At 41.4% G+C, this 19810-nt stretch overlaps 1 protein-coding gene across 5 annotated transcripts in view; it reads right to left on the reverse strand.

The window, feature by feature from the left end:
* The window catches only part of ANO10 (anoctamin 10), a 261614-nt gene that overhangs the window by 48476 nt on the left and 193328 nt on the right, over positions 1-19810 (reverse strand). For 4 of the 5 annotated variants that reach the window (XM_055079715.1, XM_024132265.3, XM_028478458.2 and 1 more), the window contains exon 12: positions 10346-10462. The exons of the other annotated variant lie outside the window; for it this stretch is intronic. In XM_055079715.1, coding sequence (XP_054935690.1) covers positions 10346-10462 — 117 coding nt within the window. The remainder of the gene's footprint in view (positions 1-10345; positions 10463-19810) is intronic. 5 annotated transcript variants of the gene reach the window in all.

A 19810-nucleotide genomic window follows, 5' to 3' on the forward strand; every position in this document is an offset into this window, starting at 1 on the left:
GCGGGGCCTGCGCGTCCGGAGCCTGTGCTCCGCAGCGGGAGAGGCCGCAACAGTGAGAAGCCCGCATACCAAAAAAAAAAAAAAAAAATGAAAGTAATTTTTTAAAAAGCCACACTATAAGTACTCAATGATGGTTTCCTCAATCTCAAATCTAACACACAGAGGACAACTTCAAAGCCAAAGGACTAGGATTTAATAACAGAAAAAGGCACAAAGGGATGGGGCTGTGACCCATCATCTAATTACTGACTCATTCATTTGACAAGTTCATTCATTCAAAGAATATGAATTCTGTGTCTGGAGTAATCCTGTCTCTAAGATGCTTCTAGTCTGGTAGTCACAGACAAATATCTTTGATCTTAATGAAGCCAAAAATATAGTCTTTTAATATCTCAGAACATTTGGTATATATAAACAAAAAGTAAATAGATGCATAACTAACAGCTCACGCACTTACCTGGAGAAGGAAGACCTGCTCTCACACACATCAGCCCTCAAGGCAATGTAATTACTAATCTAGTACAGAATCTGAGATTGGAATTCTTAGAACTTTTAATAACTTAGCAGAATGTATCTTTCTTTTCTTCTTAAACATATAGTCTTAAGCATTCTGAAATCTCTAGAATAATTTATTATAGGGTGAATTTTTTTCTTTACAAATACAGACATATTTTAATGACATATGTATACATGGTCCAAAGCACAGGGCATCCCTTCCACCATACAGTGAACCTGAGGCCCTTCTCTGTGGAATAGATCTCTGCTCCCAGGCCCCTTCTGCCCACACTGTTTCTCATCTACTCCTATGGTGACTAGGAAAATGCTACATTTTATTCTGTTTCATGTCCTTTTCAGGAATTTCCACAAGTGAAAATGAATCTGGTTCTAATTTGACCATGTCTCTTACATCTGGGGGAATAATTAAATATGCAAATTTTAAATTTTGCCTAGAAGGCCAAGGGAATGAGATAAGTAGCAATTTATATAGATTGTTTACTAGGGAGACAAAAATGATCAGACGCTTTCTAGAGCTTTAGTGAAGCATCTTACTTTAACATCTGGATGCCTCCATGAACCTTAAACCATTTTTTCTCTAGTGAAAACAAAGAACGCAGAGAAAAAAAAACCCTAACCAACAGTGGTAAGGACAGGATTGTTCCAGAGTCTGAATCTGTGCAAAGTACAAACTACTTTAGAATTCTATCTGGCTTGATTTGGGGTTATTTTATGGACTTTTGGGAGCCACCCTTTTTACTGATATCAATCACAGTCTTCAAAAAAAAAAATAGGATTCGTGCTTCATCAAGGCTAGGTATAGAGTCTTTCTAAAGTGCTCACATGTAATTCCTCAGAATGTATTCTCTTCCCTAGTGATCCCAGAAAGGAATATGACCTAACTGTTTCCATTTTTGCCCAAGTACCTATTTTAAGATTCCTCTTTTTTTGTCCAAGGACATCATTTGTCATTTACTTAATATATTAGCTTCTGAACTATGTATGAGTCAACAAACTCGGTTTGATTAAGTGGAGATTTAGTCAGAGTCTACTGGGCATCAGGCCCTGTGCTGGGTGAGGAGATGCAGGGGTGAGGAAGGCATCACCTGGCCAAGGGCAGAGGGGTGGATACACAGAAATGGGCACCAGGACCCTCTGTCACACAGCAGAGGGCCGCTCTCCCGAGGAGGGAGGAGGGTCTGTGCCACTGATGGTGGAGGAGAGGTGTCTGGGTGGTCAGGGTTACGTGACAGCAGGGGTGCTTGGGGATCCATGAGCAGTGCAATCCTGCTAGACCCAAAAGTAAGGGAGAAGTGACAGCAGACGGGGAGGGGGAAGGGTAAGCTGGGACGACGTAAGAGAGTGGCATGGACATATATACACCACCAAATGTAAAAAAGATAGCTAGTGGGAAGCAGCTGCATCGCACAGGGAGATCTGCTTGGTGCTTTGTGACCACCTAGAGGGGTGGGATAGGGAGGGAGACGCAAGAGGGAGGGGATACAGGGATATATGTACACATATAGCTGATTCACTTTTTTATACAGCAGAAACTAACACCACGCTGTAAAGCAATTATACTCCAATAAAGATGTTAAAAAAAAAAAAAAGAAGTGACAGCAGAAGGGACTAAGGAGGTGCACAGGAGCCAGTATTTGTTAGTGCATTAATCACTTTGAAGACAGTTATCATTTATGAATTAGAGAGAAATCTACTGTGTGAAAAATCAAGTGCAAATAAATAGCTAACAGACCCCACCTCTGAGAACTGTTGTTAGGAGTCACAGCCCACGCGGAAGGCTTAGAATGGTGCCTGGCTCATGTGCCCTCCCACTGCGTGCCATCTGTTACCACCCCTGTCATCATTACTGCCCGGCTGTGTTCAGGTCATGAAAACAGGTAGGACTGCTGCAAAGGTGCAATTCTGATTTGCCATCCCATCTGGTTTTATGGTACCATTTTATCCCAGAATTCCCTCCTGGTTCGCCCAGTGATGCAGGGCACTCAAGCCTGAGGTGGTCCTCCTCCTCCATCACCCAACTCATCTCCCTGCCGCTGCCCTATTTCACACTGTGTGTCTTATGCTGTGTCACTGCAGCCTCACTCTGCCCATGTGTGCTAGGACTGTTTGGGGAGATTATGAAGCAGAAGGGTCAAGCCACTTGCCCTGAAGCTGCACAGGGCTGTGAGACAAACTCCCGACACAGGAGAGAGGGAGACGCCAGCTTAGAGGGGCCACTTGAACTCTGGAAACACTGTGGACCTCAGTTTACCTTTACTTTGAGCTTACTAGGCGGGGGTTGACTGGAGGCCCTGGGAAATGAACCATCCCCTCCCCAAGGACCGAGGCTCTGGCACTGACTGCCGCTGGCTTTCTCAGAAGCCAATTCTTTATCTGGATTCAAGATTTCATTCCGAACTACAAGTTGGCAGATCAACATGTGATTTTACATATTCAAAGGTCAAATACTTTAGCATCCTCATTCTATGTTGTGAAACTCTTAACTTTCCATTAAAAATGCATATCTAGCTACCATAACTTGAGAGCATACATAGGCAGGGAAAGAAAGCTTCAGAAGCTCTTGGGAAATGTTGGGAAGAGTTTAAATATACTTAACCCTAGAAAACAAAGATATTACATAATGTAGGCTGGCCCAATGGGCTTGCTGGTCAAGGGTCTCACATTTGATTGGAAGCCCTTGAGGGCCATAATTCACATTGTGGTGTCTTCTTAAAGTCCTTATCTGTTCTTTCAACTGACTTCGGAGGCTGTTCTCTTTCTCAAAGGCTCCATCTGGACCAGCTCCCTGGCTTCTGTGGGCGCTTGGCTCCCGAGAGGGCTGGCTGCCCAGAGGCACAACTGTACTGAGGATGTTGTGTCCTTGCGCTCCAGGCCATCCAGGGAGCAAATGGTACCTGGATAAGACTCCTTTCTATTTTTAACTGGATCTTAAAATTACTGAGAGTTGAATACATCAATTTGAAAAGAAATAAAAGGGCATCTCTAGGATGATATTTACTGTCTAGAATTCTCTGTAAAGGTCTCACTAACTGAAGTCTAATCATTTGAAAATGCCCTTTGCAAAGCAAACAATTTTATTTTCCCCAGTTCGTCTCTCACCTTCAAGTATATCTCAATTGCTTATATATTTAGAAATGCCACAGTTTCCCATCTGACACTGAAAAAATAACTGCCCTGGGTACCCTTCCTCTCCATGTTCGTTCCCACACTCACCACGGCCCCCTCCCCGCCATGAGCTGGAGGAGTAGCCAGGACCACAGAGCACTTCCCCAAGTGGGCTCCACGGCTCCTGCATTGGAATCACTTGGGTGCTGGGTAAAACACATACATTTCTGGCCCTTCCCACACACCTTCATTTTATAAAACAAAAAACTGAGGTGCAAAGACACTACCCAACTCATTCCCCGTGGCAGGACTTGGCCCAGAACTTGCTCACCTGACCGCGCTTGGGATCCATCTCTGCTGGGAGGTAGGGGCTGAGGGAAGGGGTGTGGAACAATAGGAGGAGTTTTTAAAATGTAGGTATCTGGGCTCCACCTTAGCTTTAGGGGATCAGTCTTCATGGTGTGCGGCCCAGCCTCATGCATTTTTTGCAAGTTCTACTTTCAAGATGCACAGCCTGATTTAAGAACTGTCCAATGACTTACATTTCCCAATCACATTTTGTCCATAAAATGGGAACTGAGTTGAAAGGTAGCAATTCAAATATAAATTAAACATAATACAGTAATTATTCATGAGTAATCATTTCTATTGACAAGCTTGTTGTCAATTTCTGTTCACTTAACAGTGAAAGAGTCTGCGGACAGCCTAGGCATTAATGAGATTTATTCTTAAATATGTTTTCTGTAACTCCATTTTTGACCACATTCCACCAACTGACCAGAAGACATGGCAGAAGCTCTCTCTGCCTTTGGTCCATGGGAATAGTCCAGTGAGGTGAGGCTCCACTTGTTTACAAAGCAGACAGTTAAATGTCAGAGTTTAAAAAAAAAAAGAAAAAATTCTATGTCCTAAGAAATGACACTAGTTGAGCAAGGAAACTGGAGACATGCCAGTGAATTTGAGTTTTTGAAAAGCACAAAGTGGGTGACCTTCCATACCTAGGACCTTTCAGACTTTTCAGGACCTCCGCACAGTGAGACTAAAGAGGAAATGTGATGAAAATCTTTGTCTCCGACTGGCAGCAGCATGAACTTGGGTGGCCCAGGCAGCAGTGTCAACCATGCAGCAAACCCCTGGGCCAGCAGGAGAGAGTGAGCGAGCAAAAGAAGACCTTCTGCCCAGGTTTTACTCTGGACCTTTTATTCTCAGATTGTAATTTTAACAAAAACAAGCAGTGGCGGTAGGTGGGGAGAGGAAAGCTTTTCCTGGGTTTGCAGTCAAGGCCCTAGGAAACCACAAGTACTCATCATGGCCTCCTGCCTACTTGATGGATCCGAGACACTGGAGCTGCATGTGCACAAATTTAAGTCACCCATTAGCGCAAGCCAGGAACACCCTTCTATGGAGGCATTTGATAAATATACTGAGTGGACACCTATTGGACATCTCTGTCCCACCAGAACCTTAACAGCAAAATCGGCACCAAAATCACGTTTTCTTAGAAGGGGATGTTAATCAGAGAATCACATCTATGTCCTCAGGAGAAAACACCCCCCAAAGAGACTTAAAATCACTTAGATTTTTTTTTCTTTTTAAATAATATAAGATAGATTTTGGTTAATGTTTCATTTCCCAGTGCAGATGAGCATAAACAAAACTTGTCGTCGACTTTGGACTTTGCTTTACTGTCAGGTGGGGAGTATCTGAAGATACGGGAATCCAGGAGCTGAGATGACTTGGGAGGTTATTTAGTCACGTCCATAGTAAACACTAATATCCACCAGTCCCTCCAAAGCAAACATGACAGCTCTGAAGTAGGACTTTCAGGTAAATGTGTTTAGTAACAAGAGACATGTTAGTCATATCCAACATTGAGAAAGACCCTTTGCATTTTAGACAAATACATGGCAGGGTGAAATCCTGAGTGAGAAGAGAGGAAAGTTTTCTTAACATGAAGCAAGATCTTGCCTTGACCTGGAGTGAAGGTGTGTACATGGCCAGCCTGCCCCAACCTATAAAACCTCACTAGAAATGTAATCAGTGGAGAAACCTGATTTACCAAAACTCTTCCAGAGACAATGCTGTTCAATTAAAAAAATTTTTTTTGCTTACATAACCCTTAAAATTTCTGGATGCCAAATGCCCTCCCACACAATTTTAAGTTGACATCTAAAATATTCATCATAAAGTAAAATAGTTGCAAAAATATTTTTTCTAGCATACTGTAAATATTGACACTTAAAAATAAACTATGAGGTCACTCCTTTAAAGATCTCCAAGAAATGCTAAACATTATAGTGACGTGATATCCACTGTCACCCATTCAAAAGATACATGAACATGCTCTTAATTAATAGTAAAAATTTTGTTTTTCCTTCTTTTTCTTCTTTGAAGTAATATTTTCTTTCCACTTCTCCCAAAGAATCTTAACTTAATAAATTATTGTTTTGCTTGAAAGTCTTCATCAGTCTCTTTCTAATACTTTGCTGCAATAATTATATGCTCAAAATTGAAACTTAAGAAGCCTTTAAAATTCCCTATGACCAGAAGTCTCGCGATAGGTATTTAAAATTTTCTTCTGGACTGACTGATCATTACAATTATTACTGGTGCATAAATGATAAAAATTATATAAACAGAGTACACATTTTGATAAACATTGAACATAAATTTCTAGCTATATTTTGGAAATGCATTTCTTAAGGGGATGGAGGGCAGGAGATTGGGGTGCCTTTATCGAATGCAGCTTAGCCCCACACCTCCATTTTGAAAGGTTCTGTTACTTGGTTGGGGGGGTAACTCTGGGGACAAGGCACATGGTAGGGTTCCAAACGGTGAGAGGTATGGCTTCCTTCTGCAATGTGGAAGAAGGATGCTGTGAGAGGCAAGGATGTGTGGCCATGGACAGCCAGGAGGGACCAGCAGGACGCCCGGGCGTGCTCAGGCAGTTATGTTCAGGAAAGAGGACTCATCTAGGCTGAGAATCTCAACATTGAGGCCCTCATAACAGTCTGTGTTCCTCGCAGAGTCTAAGGAACGTTAGACTGTTTGGAACCTCCGCGTCCATCCTACCTCTCTGCCCTCTCCTCCAACTGAGAGGTGAGCACATTATTTCCCCAGTTTGTCCAATTTATCTTTTCAATTTTCTTTTTTTTTCTGTGGTACAGAAGTTTTAAATTTTCTTGTATCTTACTCTATCAATATTTTCCTTTATAAATTCAGGGATTTGTGTCCTGATTAGAAAGGCATTTCCCACTGGAAGAAGTATCCATGCTTTTTAATAGACCTTTTATGGTTTAAGTTTTCTACGTTTAAATTTCTCAACCATCTGAACTTTGTTGGGTGGAGGGGAGAGAGGTACATAAGAAATGAGGTAGAATAAAGTGTAATAATTTTCCCAAACAACTGTCTGTCATCATCAAACCATGTAACAAACAATCCTTCTTTTCTTCCCACTGACATAAAACGTCACTTTTACCATAAAGTCCCATTTTTATTTGGGCCCATTTATGGAATCTCTGATCTATTCCACTGACCTGTCCATTTCTCCCCTCATTCAAAATGGATTTAATTACCATGACGATTGAATTATTCAAAATACACTTTAATATGGCAGAGCTAGAGGCCTCATTTTTCTTCTTTTTCAGAAGTTTCCTTGCTATTCTCAAATGTTTATTGCTATATATTTGACTTGGCATTACATTTTCACAAGATTGAATCTTCTGATCCCAGTAGAGTTTAAAAATATTCTTCACATTGATTATCCACATAGTTTTCATAAATTACCACCTACAGATTTTATTTTGGTTTCTTCTGTAAATGGGACTTTTCTCTCAATAATATTCTCAAACTGGTTGCTACTTTTTTGAAAGGAAACAAATTATTTTAGACAAACTTTACAACCTGCTTCTTTTCAAATTTTCCTATTGTTATAAGAATTTATCTTGTGATTTTTAGATACATAATCTTATAATCTTCGAGTAATGATAACTTTGCCTCTTCCGGTTCCTTGAACTTATCTCTTCCTCTTGTATAACTACATTGATTACGCCTCCAGAACAATGTTAAACGTCAGTAGTGATAATGGGTCTCCTGACACTGTTGTGAATGCTGCTGGTGTTTCACTACTGAGCATGATGCTGCGTTTCCATCTAAGAGACAAACACACTGGTGAGCCCACAGGCCCAAAGTGAACTTGCCCTACAGCTAGGAAACACAGCTAATTCAGTCTTCTCACCCACTGTGACAAACATCAGCACAGCAAACGCAGTGGACCCGGGGTTCTCCCTCTTCTCTGTACTCTGATCACAAGTCTTATTCTGCTGGGCTCACCCCACCTAATCAGGGTCAGTTTCTGCCCCAATGTGGGGTTCCCCTATCTGGAGCACCACCCTTGGAGCCCTGGCTTCTATCAAAAGGTTGGCTTGGGTGGGTCCTCTTCAAGGTATTTTTTCTCCCAATTCCCCGAATATAAAAGGAAATATTCCTGTAAAAGGTGGTTTGGAAGCATACAGGACTGCGTGGGTCAGAGAGGTCCTGGACCCAGAGCTTGTCCCCTCAGATGACTCTGCCTTATTGATTTTCTTATTCGTTAAATTCCTATGTATGACTGCAGATGACCAGCTCTAGGCATCTAGGGATCTTTTGTCTCCCGACTCTCATTCTGTTACAGGTAGAAAATCACCAAAATGGTGAACTCCAGCATGGCTTTTTAAATTCTCTCTTTCTTTTTGGGGCAGGGGTGGAGGGGATCCTTTGGTAGAATGTAGAAATCATCAGGAAGAGGATTCTACCTCCACGGCATTTTTTGCTGCTTCTGCCCACACTTTCCCGTTCTCTCTCGTGCTCTGTGAGATATTATTCAGGATTCCAATTCCTCACTTCCCCTCCCCTAATGTTTCTGTAGAAGGTAGACTTGGAAACTGTGGACCTGCCCCAGGGAGATTCTTGGAAATCTCTGTCTGGTTCTTTTGCTGAATGCCAGCTCTAGTCTTCATTTAACATTGCTTGAATATTTTTGTTTTGCTTAGTTTAGTTCTTTAAACCTATTTGTTGCTCATATTATTAGGAATTTGGTTTTGTTATGCCATCCTAAACTGGAATCTTCTCTAAAAAGAGAAACAACCCAATCCAAAAATGGGCAGAAGACCTAAACAGACATTTCTCCAATGAATACATACAGATGGCCAAGAGACACATGAAAAGATGCCCAACATCACTAATTATTAGAGAAATGCAAGTCAAAAGTACAATGAGATATCACCTCATACCGGTCAGAATGGCCATCAGCAAAAAGCCTATAAACAGGCGCTTCCCTGGTGGCGCAGTGGTTAAGAATCTGCCTGCCAATGCAGGGGACACGGGTTCAAGCCCTGGTCTGGGAATATCCCACATGCTGCAGAGCAACTAAGCCTGTGTGCCACAACTACTGAGCCTGCGCTCTAGAGCCCGCGAGCCACAACTACTGAGCCCGCATGCCTAGAGCCTGTGCTCTGCAACAAGAGAAGCCTCCGCAATGAGAAGCCTGTGCACCGCAACGAAGAGTAGCACCCGCTCGCCGCAACTAGGGAAAGCCCATGCGCAACAACAAAGACCCAATGCAGCCAAAAATTAATTAATTAATTATTTTAAAAAAAGATACACACACCCCTGTGTTCATAGCAGCACTATTTACAATAACCAAAACATGGAAACAACCAAAATGTCCATTGAAAGATGAATGGATAAAGAAGATGTGGTCCATATATACAATGGAATATCACTCAGCAATTAAAAGAATTAAATAATGCCATTTTCAGCAACATGCATGGACCTGGAGATTATCATACTAAGTCAAGTAAGTCAGAGAAAGACAAATATATGATCTCACTTATATGAAGAATCTAAAAAAAAATGATACAAATGAACTTATTTACAAAACAGAAACAGCCTCACAGACTTAGAAAACAAATTTATGGTTACCAAAGGGGAAAGGTAGGGGGAGGGATAAATTGGGTGTTTGGGGATTGACATATACACACTACTATATTTAAAATACATAACCAACAAGGACCTACTGTATAGCACAGAGAACTCTGCTCAATATTCTGTAATAACCTAAATGGGAAAAGAATCTGAAAAAGAATAGATATATGGATATGCGTAACTGAATCAGGTTGCTGTACGCTTAAAACAAACAACATTGTAAATCAACTATACTCCAATATGAAATAAAAATTTAAAAAAAAACACACAACTGAGGGACTTCCCTGGTGGCACAGTGGTTAAGAATCCGCCTGCCAATGCAGGGGACACAGGTCCGAGCCCTGGTCTGGGAAGATCCCACATGCTGCGGAGCAACTAAGCCTGTGAGCCACAACTACTGAGCCTGTGCTCTAGAGCCCATGAGCCACAACTACTGAGCCCATGTGCCATAACTACTGAAGCATGCACACCTAGAACCTGTGCTCCACAACAAGAGAAGCCACCGCAATGATAAGCCCGCGCACCGTAACGAAGAGTAGGCCCCGCTCGCCGCAATTAGAGCAAGCCCGCGTGCAGCAACGAAGACCCAACGCAGCCAAAAATAAAATAAATAAATAAAAATTAAAAACTGGAATCTTCTATACTTATTTAAACTGGTAACTTCAAGGCTGAAGTAAAAGCTGAGAGTGAGTTCTCTGACTTATGTTTCCTGGCATTTGCTAAAGAAATACATTTTAATTTTCAGGACAGTTGCCCTTACCTGCTGCTTGAGTGCCTCCAAAGATTCAAATTCCAACCTGGCCAGTTTCATCTGGATATGCCGAGGCTTATCGGGTATGGCAAATGCAAGGATGAACTTCAAAGCCAGGAGTGCGTGCTGAAAACAAGAAAGAGCACACGTTGCAGGGACACATTAGACCATGTGGGCGAGGAGACAAATTAGCACCTCAACACCATGATCCTTCTCGTTAATCTTGGGTCACTTCTAATTACTGGCCTGTGATGTATCACAGATCAACCAGGTCCATGAGTTATATTCAATCCATCCCACTGTGGCCCATTCAATAATTATTGACTTACTTTGCTTTATTCTTTTAAAATCAGTTATTCCCTTAAAATGACACCATATGCTACTCTCAGTGAAAAATAAAGTTTATTCTGAGAAGTCTCCCACCAAATGCTTTTTTTATGCATGTCTTAATCCCCAGTGTATTTAGTGTGCAACGTGTGCAGAGCCAAACGTTGCTCTTTGTGTAACACCATCCTCCCCTGTGCTGTACTTCAGGCTGAGTTACGTGGAACGTGCATGTGCCTTTTGGTGCCTTGTATCCTCTGCATCCCCAGTACTGTCTGGTGCAGTTTCTTTCATGAAATGACAATCAATAAATATTGATGAGTTGATCGACTGTAATGTGCTACCTTATGTTGCAGACTCCACATATTGTGAGGCATAAATGTATACAGAAATGTAGAGTGTATCCTTTATATTATGTAAAACGTATCATTTATAACATAGGAAACTTAGAACCTGGCTATTTTATTTCCCTTCTACATCAACACCATACAGAGGTTTTCTGACATAATAATATGAGGTTTATAATTATGCTTCTTTCTCTGCAGAAATAAGCCAACAGGACTGCTTCCCCTGGTAAGCCTGCTCCTCAGATGCACAGCCTTGACTCGATGTTTCTCTAATTCTGCCTTCATCTTGTGACCCAGGATCAAGACCCACAGAAAGCCGAATGATCCTTAAAGTTGCCTCTTTGATGGCAGCATGAATTACTAAATATTAAAGGCTGGATAATAAATTTTAAAGGTAGGAAATAATGAAAAGGCATTAAGAAAATCAGTGAAGGAGATGGAACAGGCTGTAAGAAATGTTGCATTGAATTATTGACAGAAAAGGAAGATAGCTGAAAAAAAATAAGTGAATTCCTTACTGTGATATTTTCAAAAGGGGGATGAAGGATAAATAACATGTGGACATCTCCTGGGAGAAGCATGAAATAATAAAGGAAATCAACATCGTGCCAGAACAAGCAATAACTCAATACAAAAACTTGAAAACCGGCAGAACCCCAGGGAAGGCCAGGCACTGCCTGGTATTAGCAGGATATCTGGAGTGGACCAGGGATGGGCAGTCTTCACTGAAATGTGACTACCAGGACCAAAGAAGGCACTGGAAGATACTGATTAGGTGCCTATAGTGTGAAAACAAGAAGATAAAACAGATGACATCATGTGTTATAATTCTGAACTAAGTGAACTGAATTAACAGGAACCTGGAGATAATCAACAAAGAACAAATGAATAATTTAGAAAGAGCTAGCCTGTGTCATTATTTCATTCCACTGGAGCACTGAGATATAACTTTATATAAGACTTAACCTCTTCAGTAGAATTGTTAGACAAGAAATAAACAAACTAGTGAATGGAAAGAAATCTGTATTTTTCAGAAACTGTGTGTCCTCAAGTTGCCAGAGCTCCCCCACCCCCCGCCATGACCCGGTCACTGGCCCTATCCCATCTCTCCTAGCAAATCTGTCCCCATTTTCTCTTCTCTGGAGTCTCAGGAGGAATTATTGAGAAAGAAGACCCTGTCAAGGTCCCCCTTACAGGGGACCTGTAAGATGTGTCAACTCTTCTTTGGGAACCAGGCCTGGCTACTGGGTGACTGGGAAAGGCTGCCACAGACCTCGGTGCTCATAGTTTCCATATGAAATGTTCATAAAGCTCTCTTGAATTGAAAAAATGTTGGTATTTATTAGACAATATTAGTTAAAACAGGAAGTCATTTTAACATGGTTAAAACACTTATGCAGCAACGAGCTTTTATGAGTGGTTGTCTATGGTTTACTTCCCCCCAAATATTTTATAATAAATGCTTTTAAAAGCCCATATGTAGAGAAATCATTTTCTTTGGAACTACATTTGCAAAAAAGTTCCTAGTAGACCTGCTTATTTCAAGCTTTTCAGGTCCTACATAATAACCCCAGGGTCACGCTCCTTGCAGAGCCCCGCAAGCTGCACAGCCGGCACTCTTCACTGGTTCCCACACCACCAGAAGCCAGCAGGGCAGTAGCCCTGTGTCCATCGCTCCATTCATGACTGCTGTGCTGGCCACTGCAGCGAAAGGGCTGTTGTCCCGGCGCACAGTCTAGGTGGGGAGATGAGTAAGGACAGGCCATCACAACGCCACGCGGGAGTGTTACTGTCAGGGTACACACATGAGGCCACGAGCACTTGGACCAGCAGGTCAGAGAGGGCTTCCTGAAGAAATAAGTTTGAACAGAGACATGATGGATGAGAAGGAGTTAGCCAGGCAAGGAGAGAGGGCCGAAGTGCTTCCAGAGAGAGGGCAAACGGACAAAGGGATGGGGGCTGAAAAGAGAGGGGCTGCAGAGGCAACCAGGAGCCCGGGGACACAGGCAGCAGAGTGAGGAGGCGCTGAAGGCATGAACACAGGAATGACTCAATCAGATTTCTCTGTCTGTGGCAAGGGGCGTGGACGAGTGTGGAAGTGCAGGCAAGTGAGCAGGGTGACCTGAGTGTGCGTTAGAGCAGTGGGGCTGAAGCTCCAGGAGCGACTGGAGGGCTCGTTAGCAGCAGACTCGCCAGACCACCGTGACTCATGCACTGAACTGATAAGCACAGGACGGGAGGCAGGCCAGAGGGGAGAAGGGGTCTGTGCGGGCTGTGGATTTTCAGATGTCTATGGAGTGTCTAAGTGGACACATCCAGCACGTAGTACGGTAGAGGAGTCAAGGAGGCAGAGATTTGGGTAACTGCTGTATGTGTGTAAGTGGCAGATAAAGCCATGGGAGTGGACGAGATTTGCAAGGCTGTGTGGTGAGAGAGAGGAAAGACGAGATGGCAAGACGATGGCAGAGGATGGAAGTGGGGGAACCGAAACATGCATGACGAGCGAAGCAGAGGGGCCAGCAAGAAGCCTGATAAGAAGCAGGCGGCAATCGGCAGAGATCTAGGAGGTTCTGGAGTTTCAGAAGCAAAGGGGAGAGAAAAGAAGCCAGTCAAGGAGGGTGTCGGAGGGTCAAGTACATGAAGCCTGAGGGGGAATATATAGGTTTATCCACCAGGAGGCCTCTGGTGGCACTGGTGGGAGGGGCTTCAGCTGAGTGGTCGCTGAAGCAGGACTCAGTGGGCTGGGAGGGGACTGGCAGGCAAGGCTGGAGGAGGGAGGTGCCGACCACAGAGTTCAGAGAGTCTTCCTGCAAAGGATGGGTGAGGGACGAGGCGGCACCTGGACAGAGACCTGTGCTGGCCAGGTGTTTGTTCTTTAAAGGTGTAAGTCCTAAACATGTTGAGATGCTTTGGGGATGGAACCAAGAGAATGGCCAAAGGTGAAGCTCCTGGAAGAAGTTCCAAGGCACAGAGCCAGGCTGCCGTGCCAGGCAGGGGCTTAGCCATAAACAGGGTGTCTGATGTGTGGTCCCTGTCGAGGAGAGAGAGCTGACCACGAGGGACAGACGCATTTAAGGGCACTAATTTGAGACTTAAGAATTTTAAAACACATTTATTACTTAGAATATGCAATTCAATACTTAAAATGAGGAAGGAGAGGTGGAAATTACACATCGTGTTCTCACTTTTCTTTCACAGAGCTAATCGCAAATCATCATTAAATATCCTTTCCTCAAAACAGATGATCTTCAGCAGAAAAAAAAAAAGTGTCTCAGAGAACAAAATAAAAATGCCAACTTTATTAACTATATTGGAAGAAATATCAACATCTTCACAATGAAGTTTTGTTTGGATGGTGGCACTTTGGGCAACCTCCTTATCTTTAGTCTTTAACAGACATGCATTACTTTTGTACGGGGTAGAAAACACTTATGTGAAAAAGAACGCAAGGATTCCACTCATTTAAAAAACGAACTACACGTGCCCTGCCAGGCTCCTAACCCACCTGGTCACCAATGCCCATATGCCCAATAAACAGACCCAGACCAAACAACCTGCAGCTCAGAGAGTCTGGCTTTTAATCGGGAGTCCAAGAAGCTGGCAAAAGAAATCACACATTCTGCAAATGACAGCACAATGATGCAGGGCCAGACTGCTTCAGTGGTGGCCTTCTCCCACCTTACCTATCAAAACGTTCTGTCACACTGATTTTTCCCCCCCACTTTGCTACACTCTCAGAAGTTTCACCAATTTTAGGTTTATGTGGCATAACACACACCATCTTTAAAAAGAGAGAATATTCTGGCAGGGTTAAGAAGCATCACCATCCACAGATACCTGTTAATTAATTAGCTGGTGTTAGCAAACACTCTCTCTCTGTACTCCCCCTCCCCAATAACCTTGAGACCTTGGGAGTGGGGCGGGGAAGGCAACACAGGGTATCAGCTTCAAGGAAGAGGGGTAAAGAGAAGCAGAGAGGAACCAACATTGTCTGAATGATCAGGAAAGGATACATTACCCCCCTCTTTCTTCTTAGTGGGTTCTTGTACCCAGGATCCAGAATTCAAGTTGAGCATCATGATGGATTTAAGTAAGCTTTTGTAGTCTAGCCTAGAAACCTAAATAACATTTATAGCACTGTGCTTCAAAAGATTAATTTTTAAAATCTCGTTTATATTTTTCATACAGAAAATCTGTTTCAAGGCTGGGAACTACTTTACGCTAACTGAACAGAGGAAAAAAATTGTGAAAAGAATTTTAGCTATTTTTACTTGTTTTCATAAATAAAAGAAAGCCTAAGATAAAATACAAATCTGCTCAGATTTGAAGAAAAACTCACTCAAAATGAATAGCTGGGTTGGCTTTTCATAGCCTCTTTATGAAAAGAGAAGACATTTTATGGGCCATGATTGTGATTCTTCACTAACAATCTTCCTTTAAAGTGAAACTCACAAAATTTATCCTAAACAAAGTAAAGGAGAAGAGAAACAGTGAGGGGTGGGGTGGGGAGATGGGCAGAATTTTTAAACTAATAAATACAAAGAAGTTGGCTACCCATGACAATACAGTTCAGGTAATGATTATAGGGTGTCTTGGTTGGGAAAGGGAAAAAGAACGGGACCAGAGAAAATTGGCACTCAGAAGCTACACGTTTTCTGGTGCCAGCGGTAAAGTATTGCCCACTCCACCATCACTGTGTCGCTCACCTGTGGTCACTGCAGGGCTGTCAGACTCTTCAGAGTCTCGTGCCAGGTGCACAGAGAGTGAGAGGAACCATTTTATTTTAAAAAACTAGAAAATTCATGATACGATCAACAGTAGCAGCTGTGTTTGTAGCAGTGTGTCCCCAACCCTGTCTCTTCTGAAATAGAATATGCAAATTAGAGTTGAATTCTTGGAATTCTGAAAAGTTAATTTAATTTCTACAGTGGTAGGTCTGCCACATTACCTCTTTCCATTCAGAGCTCACTGAATAAAAGAAAAGTCCTTCAAAAAAGGATCCTCTGCTGATTATCAGACAAACTAAATATGAAGTACCAATTAATAAGAAATGATTAATGAAGCTGAGATTGAAAAAAATTATGGAATTAGGCTCTTAAGGAAAAAAAAAATCAGGGATTTTCATTTTAAGATGGTAGATCAAGCATGCACATGTACTTCTTCTACCTCCCCAGGGTCCCCTGAAATGAGAGAAATATAGTCTAAAAAGAACAAGACTGAAAAACAAGAGAATTTGCCAGAACTTCTGAATATAGAACTTATGCAGTGGAAAGTGCTGCTCAAGTCTCCTGAGACAAAGGCAGGTCCTCCCAAAGGAGCCTCAGAAGAAGATGTCAGATTCAACCCCACAAAAGGAAAGGATTGGGGCAGGGAGTCAGCACCAAAGTGAATGCATTAAAGAACTACCTTCAGAAAAGCTGGGGCCATAGCAAGCCCTTTCTCATGCCACCTTATAACAGACTGACTGCAAGTTCTACTCTTGCACTAAAGCCAAAAACCTGCCCTTTAAAGAAAGCATGTGATCTTCTGGGAGAGTTCCTTGTGTGGGGTGGCCAGGCCCAAGAGAGAAGCTGAGCCTAAGGTCATACCAGACTCTTATTAAAAGACTTGGAGACCAGAGTGATGTCAGCTGTATGACAGGATAGGAAGTCCCAAACCTTGTTCCCCCACAGAGACACTGACTTAAGAACAACATACAGTCCAAAAAGACTTTGTGAGAACTTCAGAAAACAGCTAAGAAGCTACAGTACTCTAGGGAAGCACAAAGCTAAAAACAGCTGCTTTAGAATAAGTAAGTGAGTAAGAAAAGCTGTTGGATTTCACCTATGATAACCTTTCCTCCAAGCTGGCACAGCCCAGCACAATTGGGAGAAAACACCCAACTTGTGAATAGAGAAGTGTAATGTACATTCATTGTACATTCCATCTTTTCAAGGGACTTCCCTAGGAACTGGTTTCTGTCTCATTAGACTCAGGGCACTGGAGAGGATCCTGCATACTTTGGATGCCTGGGGGGCCAATAAAAACAAAGGAGAGACTGCTGAAATACCAGAGAACCTGCAGTACTGAAGACAGAGACCAGAGGGAGGAAGAGATTACAAACTCCTAAAAAAGAAACCTGCAGACTTCCCTAATTGGGAAAATACATGCACAAGCCCAGAAAAGACACATCTCCAGAATGTCTGAAACATTCCCAGAATCTCTAGCTGGGCTGACTGATGGAGGTCTTTGCCTGTATGAAGCTTGTTTGTGAAGACTGGGAGATGGTTGTTTTTTCAAATGCCCAAATCTCAGCAAAAAAATAACAAGGAACACTAACAAACAGAAATATGACACAATAAAGGAAAATAATAAATCTCAAAAAAAGACCCTAAAGAAACAGAAATCTATGAAGTACATGACAAAGAATGCAAAATAATCATCTTAAAGAAACTCAGTGAATTATAAGAGAACACAGACAAGTAACCGAAATAAGGAAAATGATGTGTGAACAAAATGAAAATATCAATAAAAAGATAGAAACTATTAAAAAAAAAAAAGAACTAAACAAATTCTAGAACTGAAGAATGCAATAACTGAATTGATAAGTTCACTATATGGGTTCAACATCAAACCTGTTCAAGCAAAAGAAAGAATCCATGAACTCTAAGACAGGTCACCTGAAATTATTGAGTCAGAAGAGCAAAAAGAAAAATGAATCAAGAAAGATGAAGAAAGCTCAAGATACTTAATGACATCAGCAAGTATTAACAATATATGCATTATGGGAATCTCAGAAAGAGAAGAGAGAGAAAGAGGGAGAGAGCTTATTTGAAGGAATTATGGTCAAAAACTTCCCAAGTGTGAGGAATGAATTGGACATCCAAATTCAAGAAACTCAAAAGACTCCAACTCAGATGAACCCAAAGAACCCCATACTGAGATACACTGTAATCAAACCATCAAAGGACGAAGAGAGAATCTTGAAAGTACCAAGACTGTGTCACATCATGTACAAGGGAGCTACCATAAGACTATCAGAAGAGTTTTTAGCAGAAAAAAATACAGGCCAGAAGGGAGTAAGATACATTCAAATGGCTAAAAGAAAAAACCTGCCAACCAAGAATACTATATCCAGCAAAACTGTCCTTCAAAAATGAAAGAGAAATAAAGACCCTTCCAGATAAACAAAAGCTAAGGGAATTCATTACCACCACATCTGCCTTATAAGAAATACTAAAGGGAGTCCATTAAGCTGAAAGGAAAGAATGCTGGACAACAACACAAAAGCATATAAAAATATAAAGCTTTCTGGTGAAGGTAAATAAATAGACAAATACAATATACAGTAATGGTGGTATGTATATCACTTTTCATTCTGGTGTAGAATTTAAAGGATAATTTCATAAAAATAACTATAACTATAAAATTGTGTAATTTGTGACATCAATAACAAATTGGAGGGGAGATGTAAAAGAGTAGACATTTTGTACATGACTGAAGTTTCTATTATTTTGAAATAGATTACTATACTATAAGATGTTTTATGTACTCTCCATGGTAACCACAAAGAAATACCTATAGAAAACACATAAAAGAAAAATGAGAAAGAAATCAAAAACAAGTCACTACGAAAAAAAACATCAACAAAACACAAAGGAGTACATCAAGAGAGGCAAAAGACAAAATAACTATAAGACATACAGAAAAAATGAATAAAATTGCAACAATAATTTTGTTACTATCAGTAATTACTTTAAATGTAAATAGATTATATTCCCTGATCAAAAGACATGAGAGGCTGAGTGGATTAAAAAAACAAGATCCAACTAAATGCTATCTATAAGAGACTCACTTTAGATGTAAGAACACATGCAGGATAAAAGTGAAAGGACAGAAAAAGATATTACATGCAAAATGGTAACCAAAAAATAAAAAGAAAGCAGAAGTGGGGATCTAGTATCAGACAAAATTGACTTTAAAAGACTGAGATAAGAGACAAGGAGAGCATTATACAATGATAAAGGGTCAATTCACCACCAATAATTATATATTGTTAACATTGGAGTACCCACATATATGAAGCAAAAATTGACAGAATTGAAGGAAAAAGTAGACAATAATGCAATAATAGTAGGAGATTTAAGTACCCCACTCTCAATAATGGATAGAGCAGCCAGACAGAAGATCAATAAGGAAATAGAGGACTTGAAGAACACTATAAATCAACTGTACCTAACAGACATGGACAGAATTCACCACTCAACAAGAGCAGAACACACATTCTTCTAAAGCACACATGAAATATTCTCTAGGATAGATCACCTATTAGGCTACAAAACACATCTTAACAAATTAAGAACATTGCAATCATATCAATTATCTTTTTAGACAACAATGGAATGAGACTAGAAATCAACAGCAAAATGAAAACTGAAAAATTAAGTAAGTGAAAATTAAACAACAAACTCTTCAACAACCAATGGGCCAAAGAAGAAATCAAAAGGGAAATTAGAAAATATTTTGACATAAATGAAAATGAAAACACAATATACCGACATTTATGGGATTCAGCAAAAGCTGAAGCTAAGAGGGAAAGTTATTGTCTTAAACGCCTTCATTAAAAAAGAAGAAATGGGACTTCCGTGGTGGCGCAGTGGTTAAGAATCCGCCTACCAATGCAGGGGACACGGCTTCGAGCCCTAGTCTCGGAGGATCCCACATGCCGCGGAGCAACCAAGCCCGTGAGCCACAAAGAAGCCACCACAATGAGAAGCCCGGGCACCTGAATGAAGACCAAACCCAGCCTAAAATAAATAAACAC

The sequence above is a fragment of the Physeter macrocephalus genome, chromosome 18 (genome assembly GCF_002837175.3).
Source record: "Physeter macrocephalus isolate SW-GA chromosome 18, ASM283717v5, whole genome shotgun sequence".
Lineage (NCBI taxonomy): Eukaryota > Metazoa > Chordata > Mammalia > Artiodactyla > Physeteridae > Physeter > Physeter macrocephalus.